The 19,014-nt window shown below is 49.1% G+C and overlaps 1 protein-coding gene across 1 annotated transcript in view; it reads left to right on the top strand.

Moving 5' to 3' along the window:
• LOC128722935 (cGMP-dependent 3',5'-cyclic phosphodiesterase-like) overlaps nucleotides 1-18,794 on the top strand; it is a 45,802-nt gene extending 27,008 nt beyond the window's left edge. Inside the window, exons 6-12 of the mRNA XM_053816628.1 lie at nucleotides 9,138-9,268; nucleotides 10,753-10,895; nucleotides 11,918-11,984; nucleotides 16,598-16,756; nucleotides 16,819-17,153; nucleotides 17,232-17,649; nucleotides 17,747-18,794. Coding sequence (XP_053672603.1) covers nucleotides 9,138-9,268; nucleotides 10,753-10,895; nucleotides 11,918-11,984; nucleotides 16,598-16,756; nucleotides 16,819-17,153; nucleotides 17,232-17,649; nucleotides 17,747-18,091 — 1,598 coding nt within the window. The 3' untranslated portion in view covers nucleotides 18,092-18,794. The remainder of the gene's footprint in view (nucleotides 1-9,137; nucleotides 9,269-10,752; nucleotides 10,896-11,917; nucleotides 11,985-16,597; nucleotides 16,757-16,818; nucleotides 17,154-17,231; nucleotides 17,650-17,746) is intronic.
• Nucleotides 18,795-19,014: the final 220 nt, after the last annotated feature.

Genomic DNA, 19,014 nt, shown 5'->3' with positions numbered 1-19,014 from the left:
TTTTCCGAACTCCACCACCAGCATCCTGCGGGAGGGCGCTTTCGTGGGCGTGATCCGGTTTGAAACGGAAATTGAATTCCCAGGTAAAAACGTCATCTCTAATGAGGCTTCGCGTGGCGTGTACCAGTACCGGCGTGTTGGTGACGATGGTCTTCGCGGCAATTAGGCACGTTTGTCGTGTTGATCGTGCCCCCTCGAAGGTCTCCCCCATGCCGTACACCGCGTCAACGTGGAAAGATGGCTGTGCACATTGCGTTCGCTTATCGCCCGGCAATCGTCGTCATTAAGTCTACTCGTTAGCATTCTTCTTCCAATCGGCCCTTCTCCGGGTGCAGGCTTCTCTACCAGGCGATGGCAGCTCAACAACGGGCCGCAATTTAGCACTTCGCCTCGGTTCCATCGCGTCTCGACGGTGCATGCTGCTTATGCTCCGACGAGCGACGGAATCACGCTCGTTATCAAACTCTTAATACCTTTATTGCAACGGCACTGGCAGCACTGGGTTTCGCCAGTGCTGAGCATCTGATCGACCGTGCAATTGGTCCGGGCGACACGGGACCGGGAGTTATCTAATCTTACATGCGCTTGTTGTGTTTCTCGCATGCGACAAGCTTATGGGGTTCGCTTCCTTTTTGCGGGACTGTACGAAGCGTCGGACACCGTTAAGATGAAACAATCTCCTGCGGCAAGGAGTGAGCGAATTCCCAGTTCCAAGCCCAGGATACTAGTTGTTCGTTTAATTTTATACGCTCGTTTTCCTGGCGTGTGCTAGCATAATGGGATCATGCCATACAAAGGACCAAACCAACAATAAAATTATGCTACTCGGTTTAATTGGCTACAGCAAGTTGTTGCTAAACTTCCATAAAATTTCACACAAAATAACATAAAACTCAGCGGCAAAAGTTACACTAAATTTTTCATATTATCCTCGTGTGCCATCCTCACGAAATGCTCACTCTTCGTGTTGAGCCACCGTCGGGAGCCCATTTTCCAGCAAAGCAAACCCCCGTAACACGAGCGAAATGATCTTTCTGCGCGTTGGTGTGCCCGTGTCAAATTTTGCTTCTTCGTTCGCATGTGTGGGAGTGCACGCCTACGGTGTGCGAGTGGCCCCGGAGCCTGGAAACGATTCATTTGCATACGCGAACTAATTCAATTCGATTTAATTAACAATCGGAACCGCGTCGCCGCACTGGATGCGATAATATGCTACGACCGCTCGGGGTCATAGGGTGGTGGAAAGTTTTATCACCCACCCAACCACGGTTGTCTTCTTGTGGGTTGGGCTGTGCGGTTCAAAACCTTCCGCGTGAGGTGTAAGAGTTTTCCGAGGAGACACCCTAGCTTTCCAGCCGCGTCGGGTCACACGGATTGATAAGCGCCTGGTAGGTTGCTGGTCGTGGGCTCGACGCCTGTAAGCCAACACATTAATAGTCGCATTAAATAATCGCTACGGGTATATTAGGCAGAAGCGTTTCACCACCAAAGTGGCGGACTTTTCCAACCGCTCCCAAAGTGGTGTGTACCAAACCCACCCACTCCGGGGTGGCACCATTTACCGGGTTTCCTATCGCTCGCTGGTGAACCGCCGCGTAATTCGAAGACAATGAACCGTGCGGTTAATTACTCACCTAACCCGGGCTAGCGAATCGAATCCAGCCACGGGGGTGCTGCTGCTTCGAATTTCGGATCCACCCGGGTGGGTGGATGAACATCGGTTTGATGGCTCATAAAACGCTACACGGGGGTGGTTCTGGGCGAAGTAGAACAATGGCACTCATATCACCAATGGCAGGGTTTGCACCACCTGCCAGCCCAACGGGTCCGGGTCCAATGGGTCGAATGAATTATGGCCGAGGCCGAGTCATTGTCGAGTAGGGGGTGGTGCGTTTGCTGCTTTTTTTCGCTGCTGTTGCTCAGACGTTCGTTGATCGAGGACTAGAATCGAGACAGGGAAGCGTGTGTGTGTGTGTGTGGGGTTTGTGTTGCTTCCCGGTCATCACATGAAGGCGGCACGTGTTATCAGTGTTGGCTACTGGTAGTTTGCGCGGTGGAATGTGCACGGTTGACAACACTGGAATGGAATTTTCAACGGAACCGCGCATAACGCAACCCCGTTAACTAGTTTTCCCTGGAGGGGATGGTTTTTTTCCTTTATCCCTTTTACTAGGTACACAAAGAAGATGCAGAAAAAACCCCCGACGCGTTTATTGGCATATTTAATATAGACCGTTCGCGGTGTGCTTTTCATACTGCGAAATCAAATCCATCACGGAGTTATTTAACGAGCGCAAATCGAATCAAATAAAACAAAATCAATCACTTTCGAACGCGTTCCAGGCACGGCTTGGTTTTTGTGTGTGTGCCACCACTGTTTATGAAACTACGATGCGCAGGTTTTGATGTGCCCCGGGTCGGATCATGTTCCTGTTTCCTGGTGTGTGCGCCTATGCGTTCCACAGCTCACGAGGCCAATTTCGGGCCGTGTTTTATGGGCGACGGATTGCAGGCCTCACCGTGCGCGGTTGTCGCGAAGGCTTGTTTTATGTTTGCTCAACAATTCGTGCCAGAGGAAATTTATATTCTTGCCACCGCCAGATTGATATATATCACGTACTGCATGCGCGCGCGCGCGATGATACTAGCGGGATTGGGTGTTCCCTTGTTTTTTTTTTTGCTACATCCTTTTTGTTTGTTTGCTGGCTTGCTATAAAATGTGGAGCACACAGGAGCACCCAGGGAAAAAGGCTATGCGTTGGCGTGAGCCATCTCGGTGGAAAATTCATATTTCCTACCGGGAAAAAGTGAAGCACATACGATAGCACCGTCCTATCGATCGAATCGTTTGGTTGTTGATCCGACAGTTTCAAAACTAACGAGGTGCTGCGGCTCGGTTCAGGTTCAGGGCTGGGAAACTCGCTGGAAAACCCAGCACGCAACGTGTAGGGGCACAGTCGGCTCCAAACGGTAAAGTTTACCTTTCGAAGCGTATGGTTGCGCATATGTGGGCACATGCGAAGGCGGATTCGCCGAGTGCAGCTAGTAAACGCTTACGAGGGCATTGTTATTCATTCGACTAAGGGCAAAAGTTCACCGAATACACCAGCCGCAGGTAATTAATATACATTTCCATAAGATGCTCTCGGCTGCTGCTGCTGATTCCGTTGCTACGCGCTGAATCAAGCGGGTTCTCTTCTGACGGAAAGGATGCGTCAAAAGACGAGTCCTGCGCGGTGCGGTATTCGTCTTTTGGAGTGCATTGTGTGGTTCAATTAAATTAAAATAAATTGCACTCCCTACGCTTACCACGGGTGGTGGGTGTGGTTGATGATAAACGATATAATTGCCTCTTGTTGAAGTTCCCCTGCCAAGTGGTGGATGCCGCGGTGAAATGGTCACATTTATCGCTACTCCAAATCCCCGCTCAGGTTGGTAGTAGATTCGATAAATTTATTGCTTTTATTGCGCCTAAATATGACAGCACCTAATTGCATCCGGGCAAGGCATGAAAACAAAAATGACAATCAAATGGTGTGTCGCCCCGAAGGGAAACGTTTGCGCCCTGTTCTCGGACAAAGGACATCGTGCGGTGTTGGTGTTGGAACCGGCCGGAACGCCGTTTCGATTTGTTTAGTTGCTTGTTTTCCACATAAAAACGAGAGACCGGGTACGGTTGCCTTGGACAGATTGCATCTGTAATGTCGAATGTGTACTGATAACACTGCTGGAAGCATCGTGGCAGTTCTCGGAACGACCGGAACGCCTCACGGCAGGAGGGAAATTGTTTTGCAAACCGTAGCAAAGAACGAAACGCTGCTAACAGGCAGGCCGGAGATGTGCAAAGCTTTGATGTTAAAGCCAACAAGAGGGCCGCATCGGACTCAATCGAATGTTTGTTTGGGTTGGTTTGGTTTTCTTTTTCAACCCCCGCTAACGAGTAATGGTTTTTCTCAAGCCTGCCTCATGGTGGGTGGGTGGAGTGTGGATGATTTTTCATAATTTTCCATATCACTCCTCACCGTGCTTCAAACAGTGCACTACTAAAGCGTTTCGGAACGCCGCATAAATCAGATTCATTGCTCTGGATCGGTGTAGAGAAAGTTTGTTAGTTTTTCTTGCGACTCTTGTCCGAGAAGCACGAAGGAAAACCTCCATGCCCGTGCCAGCAGCCAATGGAGCGTGGCCAACGGAACGGTGCAACTGGTCCCACCGGATCGCTGAAGTTCGCATTTCAATGGCACCCGTGAGAGTAAGTGATCCTTTTGGTGTACTTTTTTGAAATTTTCCTTCACTCCGTTTCTAGCGGTTGTTGAAGTCCGCTGAAGGTATGCGATCTCAGTGTTTCTGCTTTTCCGTGGTTCATTTCGATGGGTTTGCATCGTAAATCACGAGCGTGAAACAGAACGAAAACTTTTGGACGTGAAAATTGCGAGCCAGAAAAAAAAAGGAATTGCTATTCGCAAAGTTCCCGGTGGTGTTGAAGAATTTGCACATTTGCAACGATCGTACTAGGGATGCTGCAGTTGTTGCTTAATGGAGTAAGCGATAGTTGTGAAGTTGTGCTATTTGCAACTGAACCGTATCCTTATCAACATTGCGTTGTGTGTTTTGAGGATAATAAGAATATGTTTAATTTAAATAATTTTTAAAAGAAAAGGTTAAAAACAAATATTTGAGAAAACTTATAAACATTTTCTATGTGATATTAACCGACGGATTCATTCCCTTCTGACTGTTGGTTATGTGCGTTTGGTAATCTGCATTATCTTAAACACGACGCATTTTGAAGACGTTTGAAGACGGTTAATCTTACCACAGGAATATAACGCCCTGACTTAACCCTATCCATCGCGTTGACGGGGGTCACGTCAACGCGCTTCAGGACGGAATTAGCCCCATCCAATGCAAGGACACTCGATACTGTTTACATTCCACGCGAACCCTCCCATAGATCGCCCATCGAACCGGCCCTTATTACGCAACCGAGCGTCCCCGACCGACCGCATGATGAATAGCGATGGCGTTTGGCGAGTTATGACACCACTCCCGGGCGGCCTAAACCCCGATCGAAATCGCAATTAAATGCGCCCGCATGCCAAAAGCGAACCGCCAAACGCGAGCTCATAAATTTAATTGACTCAGCAAAATACAAACCCCATTACGTCGGTCATCACGCCGGTCGCGCTTACATATCCGCCTCCACCTCGAAGGACGCGTCTCGCCAGCGTGTCGTTCGTCTTTGTTTTTTTGTTTCTGACTTCCTTGCTCCTAGCAGGGACCCTCCAAAAAGGGGTTTTCCCAACGCCCCCCGACTCGCGAAGACCCACTCTAATGTCCATCGAATGGCACCGGGCCACATAATCCTTCATCCGTCGCATCCGACCCCGTGATGCGATGCCAACGGGGTTTTTGCTGGCACTTAATAAATGAGCTTACAAATTTGTCCCGCTCCATCTCGTCGGTTGTTTGTCGGCTTAGGCGCGGCTTGTGCCGGTGGTTTTCCTTCGTTCATGCTGACCGCTGACCAGGCTGACGCATGCAACGAAAGCGGATCATCGCCAAAAATTGGTGCCCCTTTCGGCTTTCGGCTTTTTTTGCGGATGTTGTGGCCCAAGAACCGCAGGGTTTTTACGTTGGGTTCATTATTGTGTTTTATTTATATTAATACTCTCGTGGCCGCCCGCCGACCGTGGAGCTTTTACAGACAGCCGAAAAGCTTACGCTTCAATCTCACCATCGGCTCTGTCGGCGTGTGGTGGAAAAAAAACAACGTCTGTTCGCCTGCGTCTTGCGTGGTTTGGTTGGTCGCGACGCAGCATGTGGGCCCACTATTCGCTAGTACATGTGCTAGTGATAAATTGTGATTTATTTTTACGATTATGCTCGTGCAATAATAATAAATTGTGGCCCCGTTTTCATTTGTCGCGATTGCGGCTGCAGACCGAGCCTCCCTGAGAAGGGGCAGTTCTTGGTCGCGGCATCGAGATGGGCGCGTTGTTGTTTGCACGGTTCGCGTGTCTGCGCCTGGGTCGCTTATCTGTGAAGCCTGCGACAAACCGAGCCATGCTCTCCATCTGCATCGTCGGATGCCGATAAAATGTCTAACGCCCGCCGGCTTTGGGTTTCTTAATTTATGAACGCAACAGATAGCGGGACACCATCGAGAATGGGTTCGATTGGGTGGTGTATCGCTTCATCGATGCCAATTGTGACCGTTCGGGATAAAGCAAGGGAGCGCAGAAGAACAAAACAACAACAATCATCATGCGGGGCTAGCTTAAATCAACCGGGCTGGGTGAAGGACATTTAAATCGACCCTTGCGTACGGGCTACTTCGATTGCATGGAATGCTCGTTTCCCCCAAAAATGTGTTGCTAGGGAACGATCATGCGGAAACACTCTCTTCTGCGCATTAGGATGGTTTCTGACGCACGACAGATCATCAAACCTGGTTGCTTCGATCTCGGAAGCACAAACAAACAAACGTTACCGCACACCAATTGACACCTTCCAACGAACAGGGGTGGCCTATTTCTGGTCAGCGAGCGCCTAAATCCAATAGCCCCAACGATTTGTGTTGTGGTACGCTTTTTTTCTTTCTTTTTTCCGGCTTCGGCTCGCGCAAAAATCGAAACCGCACTCGCTGGGGGAAATGGAAAACAACAGCCGCACGCATCACCGGGGTCACTCCGGGAGCGGCGCCTGGCCGGTGTTTGAGTAAATGTTTTATCAGCTGCCTGTCTACCTGCCACCGATTGGTTAGCAGAGTGTCCCTCCCGGAAAAGCGTCCGACGAAACGAGATCATCGAGAACGCTGGAACAAACCATTTGCGATTTCACCGTGCGTGTTTGCTAATCGTACCCGAAATTGATGTGTGCTTCAGGAGATTGTTTTTGTGGCCGTTGTTTGCGGGAGAGGTCGGTCACGCGGTGGGCTTCCGGTGCGGTGTTTGCACACCGGAAGTTGTTGACGGGTGGCATAATCAGCGGATCCGGTGGTACTTTTGGGCTAGCGCTATAAATCTTACACTCAACCGTCGAACGAAGCAAAGCCCCACAGCAGTGCAGCAGCAGCGTGGAGAAACTTCTCGAAAAGACACGCACACACACGCACTCCTGTTAGTACAACAATCTCGTTTAATTACTGGCCGGCGTGCTTGCTTCTGGTAGGCAGGAAAATTCCCAAGCTTGTTCCCCTTTTTTTTTTTGCTGCACATTTCCACCAGGATCCAGCAGGTCAGCGGGTCAGTCGAGCCCATTCGAAGGGGCAGGATGGCACCGTAACGAGATTGTTTTAAATGAACCAAGCACCATGCGCTTTTCCGTTTGCAACATTTTGCCCGATGTTTAACAGCGCGCACCACGAGCATAAGGGCGCGTGTAGCATAGCACACGTGTTCATAATCAGGATAATAACGATAGGACGCCTCGCTGGCAGCGCATTTGGTACAAAGCGGTGCGAACGCGACAGCAACAAAGCAAAGCGAAAAGAAAAAAAAAGCACACAAACACATAAAAATGCTGACCGGTGCCATGATCTCTGCCCGGCACGGCCCCCAACGAACGGGGGTGGTTTGTGGAAAATAAGGGCCAGTTGGCGCTGTGTGTTTGTATTTCATCACCGACACACACACACACACACACGCGCGCGCGCGGTGAGCTCCTTCACCGGGAACGGCCACAATGTAGCACAACGGCGCTTCAACAATGGAGCATTGTTGCAGTGTTGCTCCCGGAAATCCACCCCCAACCAGTGGGGGATGAGACAGGCTTCGGACAGCCGTACATAAGTAGGTACATCAACCCGCCGGTGGTGTGCGGAAGTGCGCAACATAAAAGCACCTGCTTCCGTCTCGCTTCGTGTTAAGCTCACGTGTTTGCTACGCTGTGTTCGGCTGTGTTCGCTGATCGGCTCAACGGAAAGCAGCACACCTGTTCGGTTGCTCCTTGTTCAAAACACGGGCATCCGTAACATCCTCAAAGTGATCACGATCGAGCTTACGGTTAAAATGATTAGTTTCTTTGTATTGTAATATTCCCGTTTTGTCGGATTCGTGTCCCCTTTCTTATCGTCACATCCGCCACCCTGGGATGGTATCGCGTTTCCGTTCGACTGACTGTGCCGCCGGGCTGTTGCGCTGGGTTAGGTCGAAGAGCGAACCCATCGGATGTGGAAACGGTGTGGAAGAAAAACTTTCGTCACCGGACACACAACACAGCGCGGCCGGTCATCGCTTTTATGAGCGGCATAAAAGAAGCGCACCGCCCACGAGCTGCCGCCTTGCTCGGGCTCAATCCCGCTCAAAGGATGATGGAAAATTTCCAATTAAGATGAACCTGGAGCGAATGGCCCCGGAGCGATAGGCCCGGTGGCGTAATGCAACCATGTTGCACCAAGCGCACCGGCAGATCCATCCCCTCAGCAGAGAATATTAGCTTCTTTTTTTGTTTGGTTTTGTTCGCGCTTTGTATGCGCTGCAAATGTCTTGGGGGAAATTGACCCGCTGATTACGGTGGCATAATTGACAATGCGGAGTGAATGGCATTATGCTGGAAATTTCTTTTCCCATCCGCCTTGGGTCACTTTTTTCTGAATGCTTTGTAAGCTGGTAGTGGGTTTTTTTCTCGAACCGGCAGGAAATATGGTCACAGGAGCTTTGTAAAGGTTCGGAACAATACACAATGCATCAATCAATGGGGAATTAATTTTAGCTTTTTTTACTTTAAAAGCATGTCTATCGGTTTTAATAACATCTTTGTGTAATAAAATGCTTGCATGTTTCCTTTCTATTAATTTTTCCTTCAATTATATTCCAAAACACTCGTGATAATCTACCGATTTTTTTTCTCATCCCGAAGATGCTACTAAAATTTTCAATCGCCTTTCCAACGTTAGACCCCATCGAGTGTTCTCGTCCTTTTCGTTTCAAGGATAAATTTAATAAAAATTATTAACTTTTCCCGCCGTCGCGCTTCTGTAGTGCCGCTAACAATGCCTTTCGTGTTAATTGTACTCTTTTGTTCGGGTATTGTGCTGTACACCACCCGCTACCTCAGCCGCTAGTCGACGATGTACATGCTTCCCTGTATAAACGCTCGTTCTCTTCTGCTCATCTACTCCTTTTCCACGCCAGGTGATCTGGGTCAGCTGTTGCGGGGCGTCATGACCGAGGCCAAGGAGCTGGCGGCTGCCGAACGGTGCTCTCTATTCCTGCTCGACAAGCACTCCGGCGAGCTGGTGTCGAAGGTCTTCGACGGTAATGAGGTGAGTGTTTTCGTCGTACCTGCGGTCGATGCAAGCGGTCACGAAACATAAGTGGAAGCGATTAGTGAAAACTATCGATACCGCCGCTGTCGAAAGCAGAGCGCCGTATCGATGGCTTATTATTGGAAAATGGTTACCCAACTAATCGGCATTCTAGGTTACGGGCGTTTCGGTTGAAGCGACAATTTTCCCAAATTAATATGCACTTTCCTCCCTCTGTAATGGTGCTTGGAAAATGTATTCTACCGCAGTAATGCAACAGCTTTTTTTCACGTTTTCATCAAAACGAGCCACTAATATTCGTTTTTAAAGCCCTACCGATAGCTTTTCAGGATAGCAAATGCATCCTCATTGCGTCAGTGGGCGTACATGCGCGGAGTTTGAAATCAATCGATATGCTAAATGGTTTCGACTGAAAATGCAATTTATCGCTGAAGGGATTTGATAGCCATCACGCACCATTTGGCGCAGTTCGTGCAGTAAATGATGCAATAGTTCTTCGAATAATAGCTTGCCACAACGGATAGACAGAGCACCGTCGCATTGAATTAGCGTAGATGGTTGAAAGCTTCTCAATCATATCGCATGCGGTATTTTGAGAAGCACAAATATAGTGTATCCGTTAGCGAGGAAAACTGTTTCCTTGCAAGGGTAGCTTTTTCACCGTAAGCTTCAATATAGGTGACACTTCAATCCTTTCGACTGCGAACGTGATCTAGTGCGGTGTTTATGTAACCGTGCTTTCCCGGGTTCCGGTTGTGAATTTGTGAAAATATTCCGCTCCGGATTAGGTTTTTCTTTTTTCGCGTACCAATGTTTGTTTCCTGTGCCCCAAGAGGCAATCCTTTCGCTAGCCGTCCCTAACAAACCGTCACGGTCGGTTCCATCCGCAAATGTCAGCATTCGCGCGCGCATCGCGCCGATATTGGATGTTTTGTCGACTGCTGAAACTGCCAGCCTGGGTTCTTAACATATTTCGTTTCCGTTGTGCGTTTTGCACAACCCCGCCCCGGTTGCAAACGCGGATGGCGTTCGGGAGGGTGAGACGATGAACGAAATAAAAAAAAAACGACAACCAGACAAGCAGATCGAGCTACTACCGGCCCTGGATAAAGCGCCTAGCTCAGCAGAGCCGTTTCTAGAAGGCATTCGCTAGGGTTGTAGCTCTTCAGCTGGTTTTTTTTATTATGCTGCCACCAGTGATGGCGGATAAATAAATCCCCCCCTGCAGCACGATTCCGGGCGCACAATAAATTGCTGCCGTTCAGGTGAAACTTTGACAAGCTAAATTTGGCTGGATCCCGCTTCAGCCAGCCTCCTCGACATCGGTGAACCCGAGCGTGGACTAGTTTGATCGATACCGCGCGAGTCCACGAGAGCTAGCGGCGCATCAGCGGGCATACATTCGGCCCTTGCACTGAACACTGAACCCCCGATGTATGTGTGTGTGTGTATTTTAACTGTTCTCCTTTTATCGTCCTCAGGCCTCGAAAGAGATCCGCATCGAGAGCGGTAAAGGGATCGCGGGTTACGTCGCGCAAACGGGCAAACTGCTAAACATCCGCAACGCATACCAACACCCGCTGTTCTACAAAGGGGTTGACGAATCGACGGGCTTCAAAACGAGGTAAGCATCCCCGGGCGAGGTAGGAGATCTTTCGGGACATAGACAAAAAAAAAAGAATAAAAATAACAAAAAATAAACCGATGGGATTCGTTCCATCCGGTGACAGCGCTTCCCAGGCAGAACCAGATTCACTACCACCGGGTCTGGGTAGGTGGAGCTGAGCGCCCCATAGTCGTCGTCGGTTGATTGTGGTGTCTATTTTGCTATAGTCCCACGAACAACGCCCGGCCTGGGACGTAGTGGGGCTTCAGTGGTTCGCTCGTAGACACGATGCTCCCAACGGTGGTTACGAGATTTTCCGACGAGCGAATCACGGCGCAACAGCGCGCACGATTTCTGGCAAACCGGGGGCAAACTTTCGCGCAGTGATCGGACTGTTTCATGAATGCTAATGATGACGCTTGCCTCAATTCGGTCTGCCAACGTTTCCCATGAGTCCGATGGGAAGCAAGTTTGGTTAATTTCGACAAATTACCTTCCTTTCGCGCATCACTTGCTCATGTGCGCTTGTATTACGCCGATCGATTTCCATCACACAGGAAATGTGAAGAGTTCGTTTCGTTTTCAGCTTCTCACAGCCTCAGCGCGTGCATGCACTACCTGCCAGAACGAAGAACAGTGCTGTGTAGCAAGCTTAGAACTTGGTTAATAAAAGGCTTCACGATGGCGTCACCCTCAACAACCCTAAATACTTGGAAACGTCAACGGCACCGATTAGGGCCGCCTCACTTATCAATCAGCGGCTACAAAGTTTTCCAATTAGCACCAACATGCTGGGAAGGAGCCGGGAACCTTTTTAGGCTGAATTCCAGGGGGCGTATGTGTGCGCGTGTTCATACCCACCCGATGGATGGTATGCTCTTTGGGCGTTCTTCTTTTCCCCGGGGATGGACCAGCGACCCAACCGAACTTTGTTTCTCCAATTTCAACTGATGAACGATCCCACGCGGATGGGATTGCTGACTTTTTTTTTGTTGCTTACTCCCATTGGCTCACGACCACTTTCCTATTTTCAATTCCAGGAACATTTTGTGTTTCCCTATCTGCGACGAGGAGGGCGTCATCGGAGTCGCGCAGCTGTGCAATAAGGTAAGAGCGGGTTGGGAAAGCATTTTATAAACACACACTCACTCACCATCGCACACACACACACACACCCACGATTGGAACATTTTCCTTGCGCCATCGGAACCGATCGGAGGTTCAACGTTCGTTCACCGTTCAGCTAAGTTAATCACCAGGCGCCTCCATCAGCGGTATGTACGCCTGGTACGCTGTACCCTTTTGGTTGCCATTTTACCACGCGGAAGCAGCAAATCGGAAGCAATCGATAAGCAAATCCTTCACCGGAGTGCTGGGTGCAAAATTGCTGACAGTCTTTGCTATGGAGTACGTACAAAAAAAAAAGGCAACAAAGCCACCAGCCGAGGGCGAACGGGGGCTAGATTGTTATCCCAGCATCTTGCTCAGTGTGTCAGATTTACAGCGGGGTGCCGTGTCGGGCCGCAGAATGAGATGATTGATTGATTTAATCGCTCTCCGTCAGCATCACCTTCCGGTCAGTGGGGCCGGCACGAGGTGGCGATTGGCCGCACGGAACGGGAAGGTAAACTATTCCATCCGTATTAATACGCCAAACCTCTTTCTTTTCGTGTCGCTTGTGGCGCGGCGAAGAGCGTGCGCAAGATTGAACGTTTTTGATTCCACCAGCACAATGAGAGCGTTGAAGTGTGAGAGAATGGTCAGAAAAGCACAAAAATTAAGTGAAAACTTGCGAAAAGTTGTAACAATTTGTTAATTCGACTGTTTCGCCAATCAACCCTTCATTCTGGTGGCGGATGGGTCGAGTGAAACATCCATAACTTTTTTAAACCGTTTTTTTTCCGCGTCACGTTTATAAGCTCGTTTTACTTCACTTGACGCTGGGGGAATGTTCCCAAGGACCGTTGCGCATTATCCTTACGGTTGTGCGCGAGAACGAGCCCGAACATGAGAAAAAAATGCTTCTACAAAATGGACAAGAAAAATCACCAGTTATGCTTGCCATAAATTGATTACCATTAAGCTGCAGGATTGAGCAGAAATTGCGTTGCTCCTGACGATCGGCCCCAGCAGGAGCCAGGCAGCTGGTAGTGGCGCTGCCGTTAGGGTTGACGCTATCTTGCGGACGAATCTTCTCCTGTGGCGGAAATGATTGAAACGATTTGTATTCAGTAGCTGTAATTCAATTTCGCAAGGGTTTACTTCACCGAATGCAGCACCCTCTAGCTCGCCTGGCCCGAGTCGAGGCGGGGATTTTCACCGTTGGCTTATGATTTTTGCAGCCCCAGTCGGCGATGCGAAGGGCAACTCGGTCGCTTTTTGCACCACGAAGACGGACTGAAACACGATGTACGACGTAACCTCGTGAGCGTCGGTCTCTAGGCGCCCGTGGGGCTACTTACGGCTCTCGCTTGCAGCCTATTCGGGGGATTCGAAATGGGATTTCTATTAACTGAATCATGCCCCCTCGTTGCCATGGAGATTGCGAGCAGCATCGCCGTTGCGAGGAGGCCACGCTCAGTGCTCGTAAAAATCACAACAAAGTTGCGAATTGCCGTCGGGGGTGTGCAGCTCTCCTTGGCACATTTACAGGGATCCTTGCGTGCACATAAACATACCGTCCTGTCAGGGGGCAGCGTATGAGTCGAATTTAATGGGCTTATCGGGGTGGGCTTGCTCACCTATCCAACCTGTCGGAAGCCCGAACTTCGCCGAGCAGCACCTTTGGTAATGATATTTTGTGCCGTTTACGATTGGATTGAAGATCCCAACCGAGTGGCATCGTTTTTGGGGATAAGTCTTCGAAAAATAGGAAAGATTCAACATAGCCTTTCCTGGCCGATCTTTGCGTAACACGATTACATCTCATGTTATCACAACAGATATGACGACAAGTGGCTCGATTCATCTTGCTGAACTACGATTTTGCTTAATAGCTGAAGCATTTTTTTTGGCCTTAGCCATAAATCATTGGAATGCTTTATTTTGCTTCTCTGAAAGTAATAGCTTGCGGGAATATTTATTGCCATTTTTTCATGGGCCAACGAAATCATTTTCACCAACCGCCAAGGACCACAAACGCTAAACAAGAAACAGTTCTTTTCTGTCCGAGACGCAGCAAGCTATAAAGATATAAAAAGAAAGGTCAAAAATTCCACCCTTCACGCGGGCCACCACCTTACCTAAGGCCGCACTCGCCCGGTAAAAGGATGCTGTCACCAAATAAAGGAAAAAGAACACAAACAACGGTACTTAAAACTTTCTCCTCTCGAGGCAATATCACTTGCACCGTTCGGGTTGGCCTTTGCCCGCGTATCGAACGCCGGCACCGCCAGCGAATGGATGCGGATGCATGTGCGTGAAACTTTGGTGCCTCATGAAATATTATTCCGTTTCACAGTTCGTAAAAGTTTCGGCTTCCGCTTTCCTGGCCCTAGCGCCGTACGGTATTTTCCGGCTAGGCCAAACCATTAGGCAGGGTGTGGCTGAAAATGGGATTAGGCTGAAAAGCGGTTCTATATCAAACATGGTTTTATGGTAGTTAAATTGAATCCATGCATGTTTTAGAGCAGTTTTAATTACTTTTAAACTATGTGAACAAAAAGCAAAAATTCGAATATACATTTCCATCGATTCGGAAACGCCAGAAAGTATGCAATATAGCATGTAGTAAATGAAAACGGTCCATTTTTCAAGAACAGTGCAACATGATGAGTGGTCTTTAGTGCATATAGTCTTTCATTTATAAACATCAGGACGTATCCAGCTTTTCCTCATTCCGCTGTAGCACCGTATGTCGCATTCTCAGTGTCGTTACTTGGTCGAGTAATTTATTACAAATCAGCGCATCATAATTAAATGACATGCTGCTGCTGCTGCTACTGTAATGCTCAAATCCCTTGATACGTTCATCATAATTACCTCTGCTAGTTCGTCCATCGAAGGGGAAACGCAACAAAGTGTGCCATGATCGGAAATCAACGAGTGCCACAAATAAACGACACACGACCCGTTACTTCTCGAAACGCCTGGGCACGGTTCCACATTAATTACTTTCTCTGTTCCTCGCATTCGTCTGATCCAGTCGCATTGCCATGGCACGATTAGATCGATAGATTGTGTACATTGTGGTGCACAATGCGTGCTACAAGGATGGCCGTTAGAGCGTTCAACACATCAAACATCCGCCCAGGCCGCAGGTGCTGCATGGCCCATTGCATTACATTGTCATAAATGATAATGGGAAACCCATGCTCCCACCTGTGCTCGCACATTCCCACCAGACGCGTGGAAGGATTTTGCAGCCCCACGATGATGATGGTGCATTTTACGACTCAATTTAAATTCCTCCACCGGTCACATCCCTAGCGCTTTTGGGTGTGATTACGTTCTCTCCCACCCCGTCAATTCCGAATGGACGTTCGTGTTTAGCATGTCTTTTTTTTGGTTGCAATAAAAAAAAATAACACTAAGAAATTCTAGCACCGTTTCAAAGTGAAAAGCTCGGTAGCGTTCCCAAATACTCCCATCGAGCACTTATAGAGTGCTTAAACTTCGTCAAGCTCATTCCGAAAGAAAGCGTAAAGTAAACACACGAAAGTAAAAGAAATCGTTCGGAAAGTGGAACCCGGTGGATCGTCCGCACCCATTCGCTACGGTTCGTTTCCTTCCGTCGACGGAACTTTGTCCTCGGAGCGGTGCAGGTGGAGCAAAATGAGACGAAAAAGAGGAACAAGAAGAGTTTCCAACCCATCCCACACTCGGGTGTCCTTTTATTTGCTGCCCTTTGCGCAACACCGCACTACATCCTCAATTTCGCTCTGCCTGGAATGGGGTTTGGGTGTGCTTTCGTTTCACCACCACCGTCGGCAGGACCCTTTTGTTCTTCCCGCTGTAATCCGCCCGCGAAGCGAGAAAGCAATCAGAAAATGTTGCTCGTTCCGGCCCCTTTTGGTTTCTTTTTTGCAGTAGCTGTATCGTCCTTGTATCGTTGGGATTTCCGTCGCTCGGTTACAAACCGCAAACAACTGCGGAACACAACATTGAAACCTCCCATGCATGTTGCCGGGCCCGGATCGCTCTAATCCCTGTTGCATTGGGTCGTTCTTTGACATGGCCGCTCACGGCCGTTCCGTTTGGCGCGTGGTACGCGTGCATTCAGCGGCCAGACCCGGCAGGAGTGATGAGCAATCGGTATTCGCGGGAAGTACCAGCGAAACAATTGTGAAACCGGGGGTTGGCACATGCTTGTGCCACCGTGGGTGGATACGAAAAGGGAAATGTCAGGAATTCTTACCGAAAGCACTCCTTTCACTGCGTGCAATGTGATAGCACCACCACCCGTGGATCCTGGGAGACGCGTGGTAGCAAAAGGCTTCAATGCTAATCGAACACAGATCCATCAGAGCCACTCGCAAAGTTTGCTATTTGTTCGGTTTTGTTTGCAGGTCGGGATCCGTATTTGAGAAAGTTGCTGGCACAATTTGAATCCCACTGTGGGTTTGCGTTCACCTCCAAAAGTCAGCGCCGACTACGGTGCTGAAACTTTGTAATGTCATTCTGTCATTTCACATTGTAGGAGTTTAAGAGTTTGTATCTTCTCGTTGATGCCGTCCGGTTTTACATAATATTGGTTCTTTTTTTTCCTTCTCTTTAACCAGTTGAACGGATTCCATTTTGACAAGTGCGACGAAGAGGTGGCAACCGCGTTCTCTGTGTACTGTGGCATCAGTATAATGCACGCCCTGGTGCACAAACAGGTTCAGAAAGCCGAAGCCCGTTACAAACTGTCCCAGGAACTGCTGCTATACCACATGAAGGTAAGTCTAACTCTTCTGGACTCTTCTGGAAGGATCTACATCTATCTTTTCCTCTCTCGCAGGTACCGGACGTGGACGTGAGCCACGCACTGGAAGCGGTCAAGGAACCGGATCGGGAAGAGGACGATCAGTACCGTGGTTTTCCGCGGTTCGATTTCTGCCCACGAGACGTCAAGGACCTTGCACTTTCGGTGCAGCTATCAATGCGCATGTTCTATGATCTGAACTTTGTCGGCCATTTCAAGATACAGGAGTGTAAGCTGGCCCGGTTTGTGCTGCTGGTACAGAAAGGCTACCGGGACACACCGTACCACAACTGGTGGCATGCGTTTTCCGTCGCGCACTTTGCCTACTCGCTAATGAAGAATCTGCAGCTCATCGAACGGGGCGTTATTACGTAAGTACCGAGGTAAAACGATGCCGATGGTAAAATAGCTTCGCTAACAGCCCCCCCCCCCCCCCTCTTTTCTTACAGCAAAATGCAAGGATTCTCGTTTCTGATTGCCGCATTCTGCCACGATCTGGACCACCGAGGCATTAGCAATTCGTATCAAACGCAAACCAGCAGCCCTCTGGCACGGTTGTACAGCAGCGAAGGCAGCGTGAACGAGCGCCACCATCTATCGCAGGCTATCTGCATCCTGAACGACTCGAGCTCAAAGATCCTTGACGGGTTGTCGACGACGGAGTTCAAAGAATGCATCGACTATCTTCGCGAGCTGATTCTGGCCACTGATCTGGCGAATCACTTCCGTATCTTGCCCCGGTTGAAGAAGCTGCGGTCGGAAAATATGACCGAGGGTTCGAACCAGCGGCTCCTGCTGTCGCTTATGATCACGTGCTGCGATCTGAACGATCAAGTTAAATCGTGGAAAACAGTGCAGCATGTCGCGGTTAGTATACGTTTTTCTTCAGATTAAAGCGAGTCCATATCCATGGTTCGTTATTGATTGAAAACGTATTTCTTATGTTTTATTTTCTTCCCCTCAGCATCTGGTGTATGCAGAGTTCTTTGCTGAAGGTGACCTAGAAAAGCAGATGGGTCTCCGGCCGAACGCTATGATGGACCGCAAGAAGGCGTGCATTCCGATGCTGCAGATCGAGTTTCTCACAACCGTCATTCGACCAACGTTCGAGATATTGGTGCAGATCTTCCCCGAGACCGCTCCGTTCCTCGACACGATCGACAGCAACCGGGAGCAGTGGGAAAAGGTGCGGAACCAAGCATCGCAACAGGGCAACGGAAACGGAAACGATGCTACAAACCAGCACGCCGTCGGATGCCAGGGATCTACGGAATGCACAGATAGTCCCGTCAAGGAGGGCGAGGACTAAACGACAAACGGTGGAAGAAAGCAAATCGCGTGCAGATGTGCAGGATCACAGGAAACGTGATCCCGCGGTGGCACTTACGGAGCGGGAAGACAATTTTTATTTATTGACAGTATTGTAATAGCACTGAGTTTGTTTTTGTTTGTTTTCGTTTTTAATGGCATCGACGCGTCCTCTCACATCCGGCCGGGCGTCTGCTAGGGCCGCAGTATTAATTTGCACTCGAAAGTCGCTCACGGTACGTGGAACCAAACGACACACTGGATGTTATGATTGTTTGCTGGCAAACAGATCGTTCCTTTCTTCACTCGCACACCTAACATTAACAATCGGACGGCACCTAGCCGGACGCCCCGGTCGACCACCGTGAGCAGGAGCGTCTTAGCGATACCAAAGTTCAGATTCGCGTGCAACCGCGGTCGGATGCGCGAAACAAAATGCGTGAACACACAAGTGAAGCAGTCACCCAGCTGCTCTAGAGTCTAGGACCAGTTGGACCGGTTGATGCAGGGTAGAAGTAGATTGCTAATAACGTTGTCGTAGGAACGGCACGTGACAGACGTGCTGTGAGACCGCTCAGTTCCATTTGATGTGCGTAGCTGACGACGGCCGAGTGGGCAATGTTCAGATTGTTAGCTAAACCAAGGACACAGAGTAGAAAAGGAAACCTTTCGTGGATATATGTAGAATAAAAAAGTCAACTAAAAATCTAACACCGCTCGTTGCTACGCTTTAAGCGTACTGTAGTGATAACTGATTTTATCTTTTTTTTGTTTATTTTGGCGTTACTGAGCTCTTACTATTATTTTATTGCTGTATTGAAAACATTGTGCACATATATTCGCTTGTGCGCCGATATGATCAAGCGCATGTAGCGTTTCGTCTATGAAAGCATTCAAAATTGATTATTTTGGCACGTGGTAGCT

This window comes from Anopheles nili, chromosome 3 (assembly GCF_943737925.1).
Source record: "Anopheles nili chromosome 3, idAnoNiliSN_F5_01, whole genome shotgun sequence".
Taxonomy (NCBI): Eukaryota; Metazoa; Arthropoda; class Insecta; order Diptera; family Culicidae; genus Anopheles; species Anopheles nili.
Note: the sequence above shows the minus strand (reverse complement) of the source record. Positions and strands in the feature narration are given on the sequence as shown.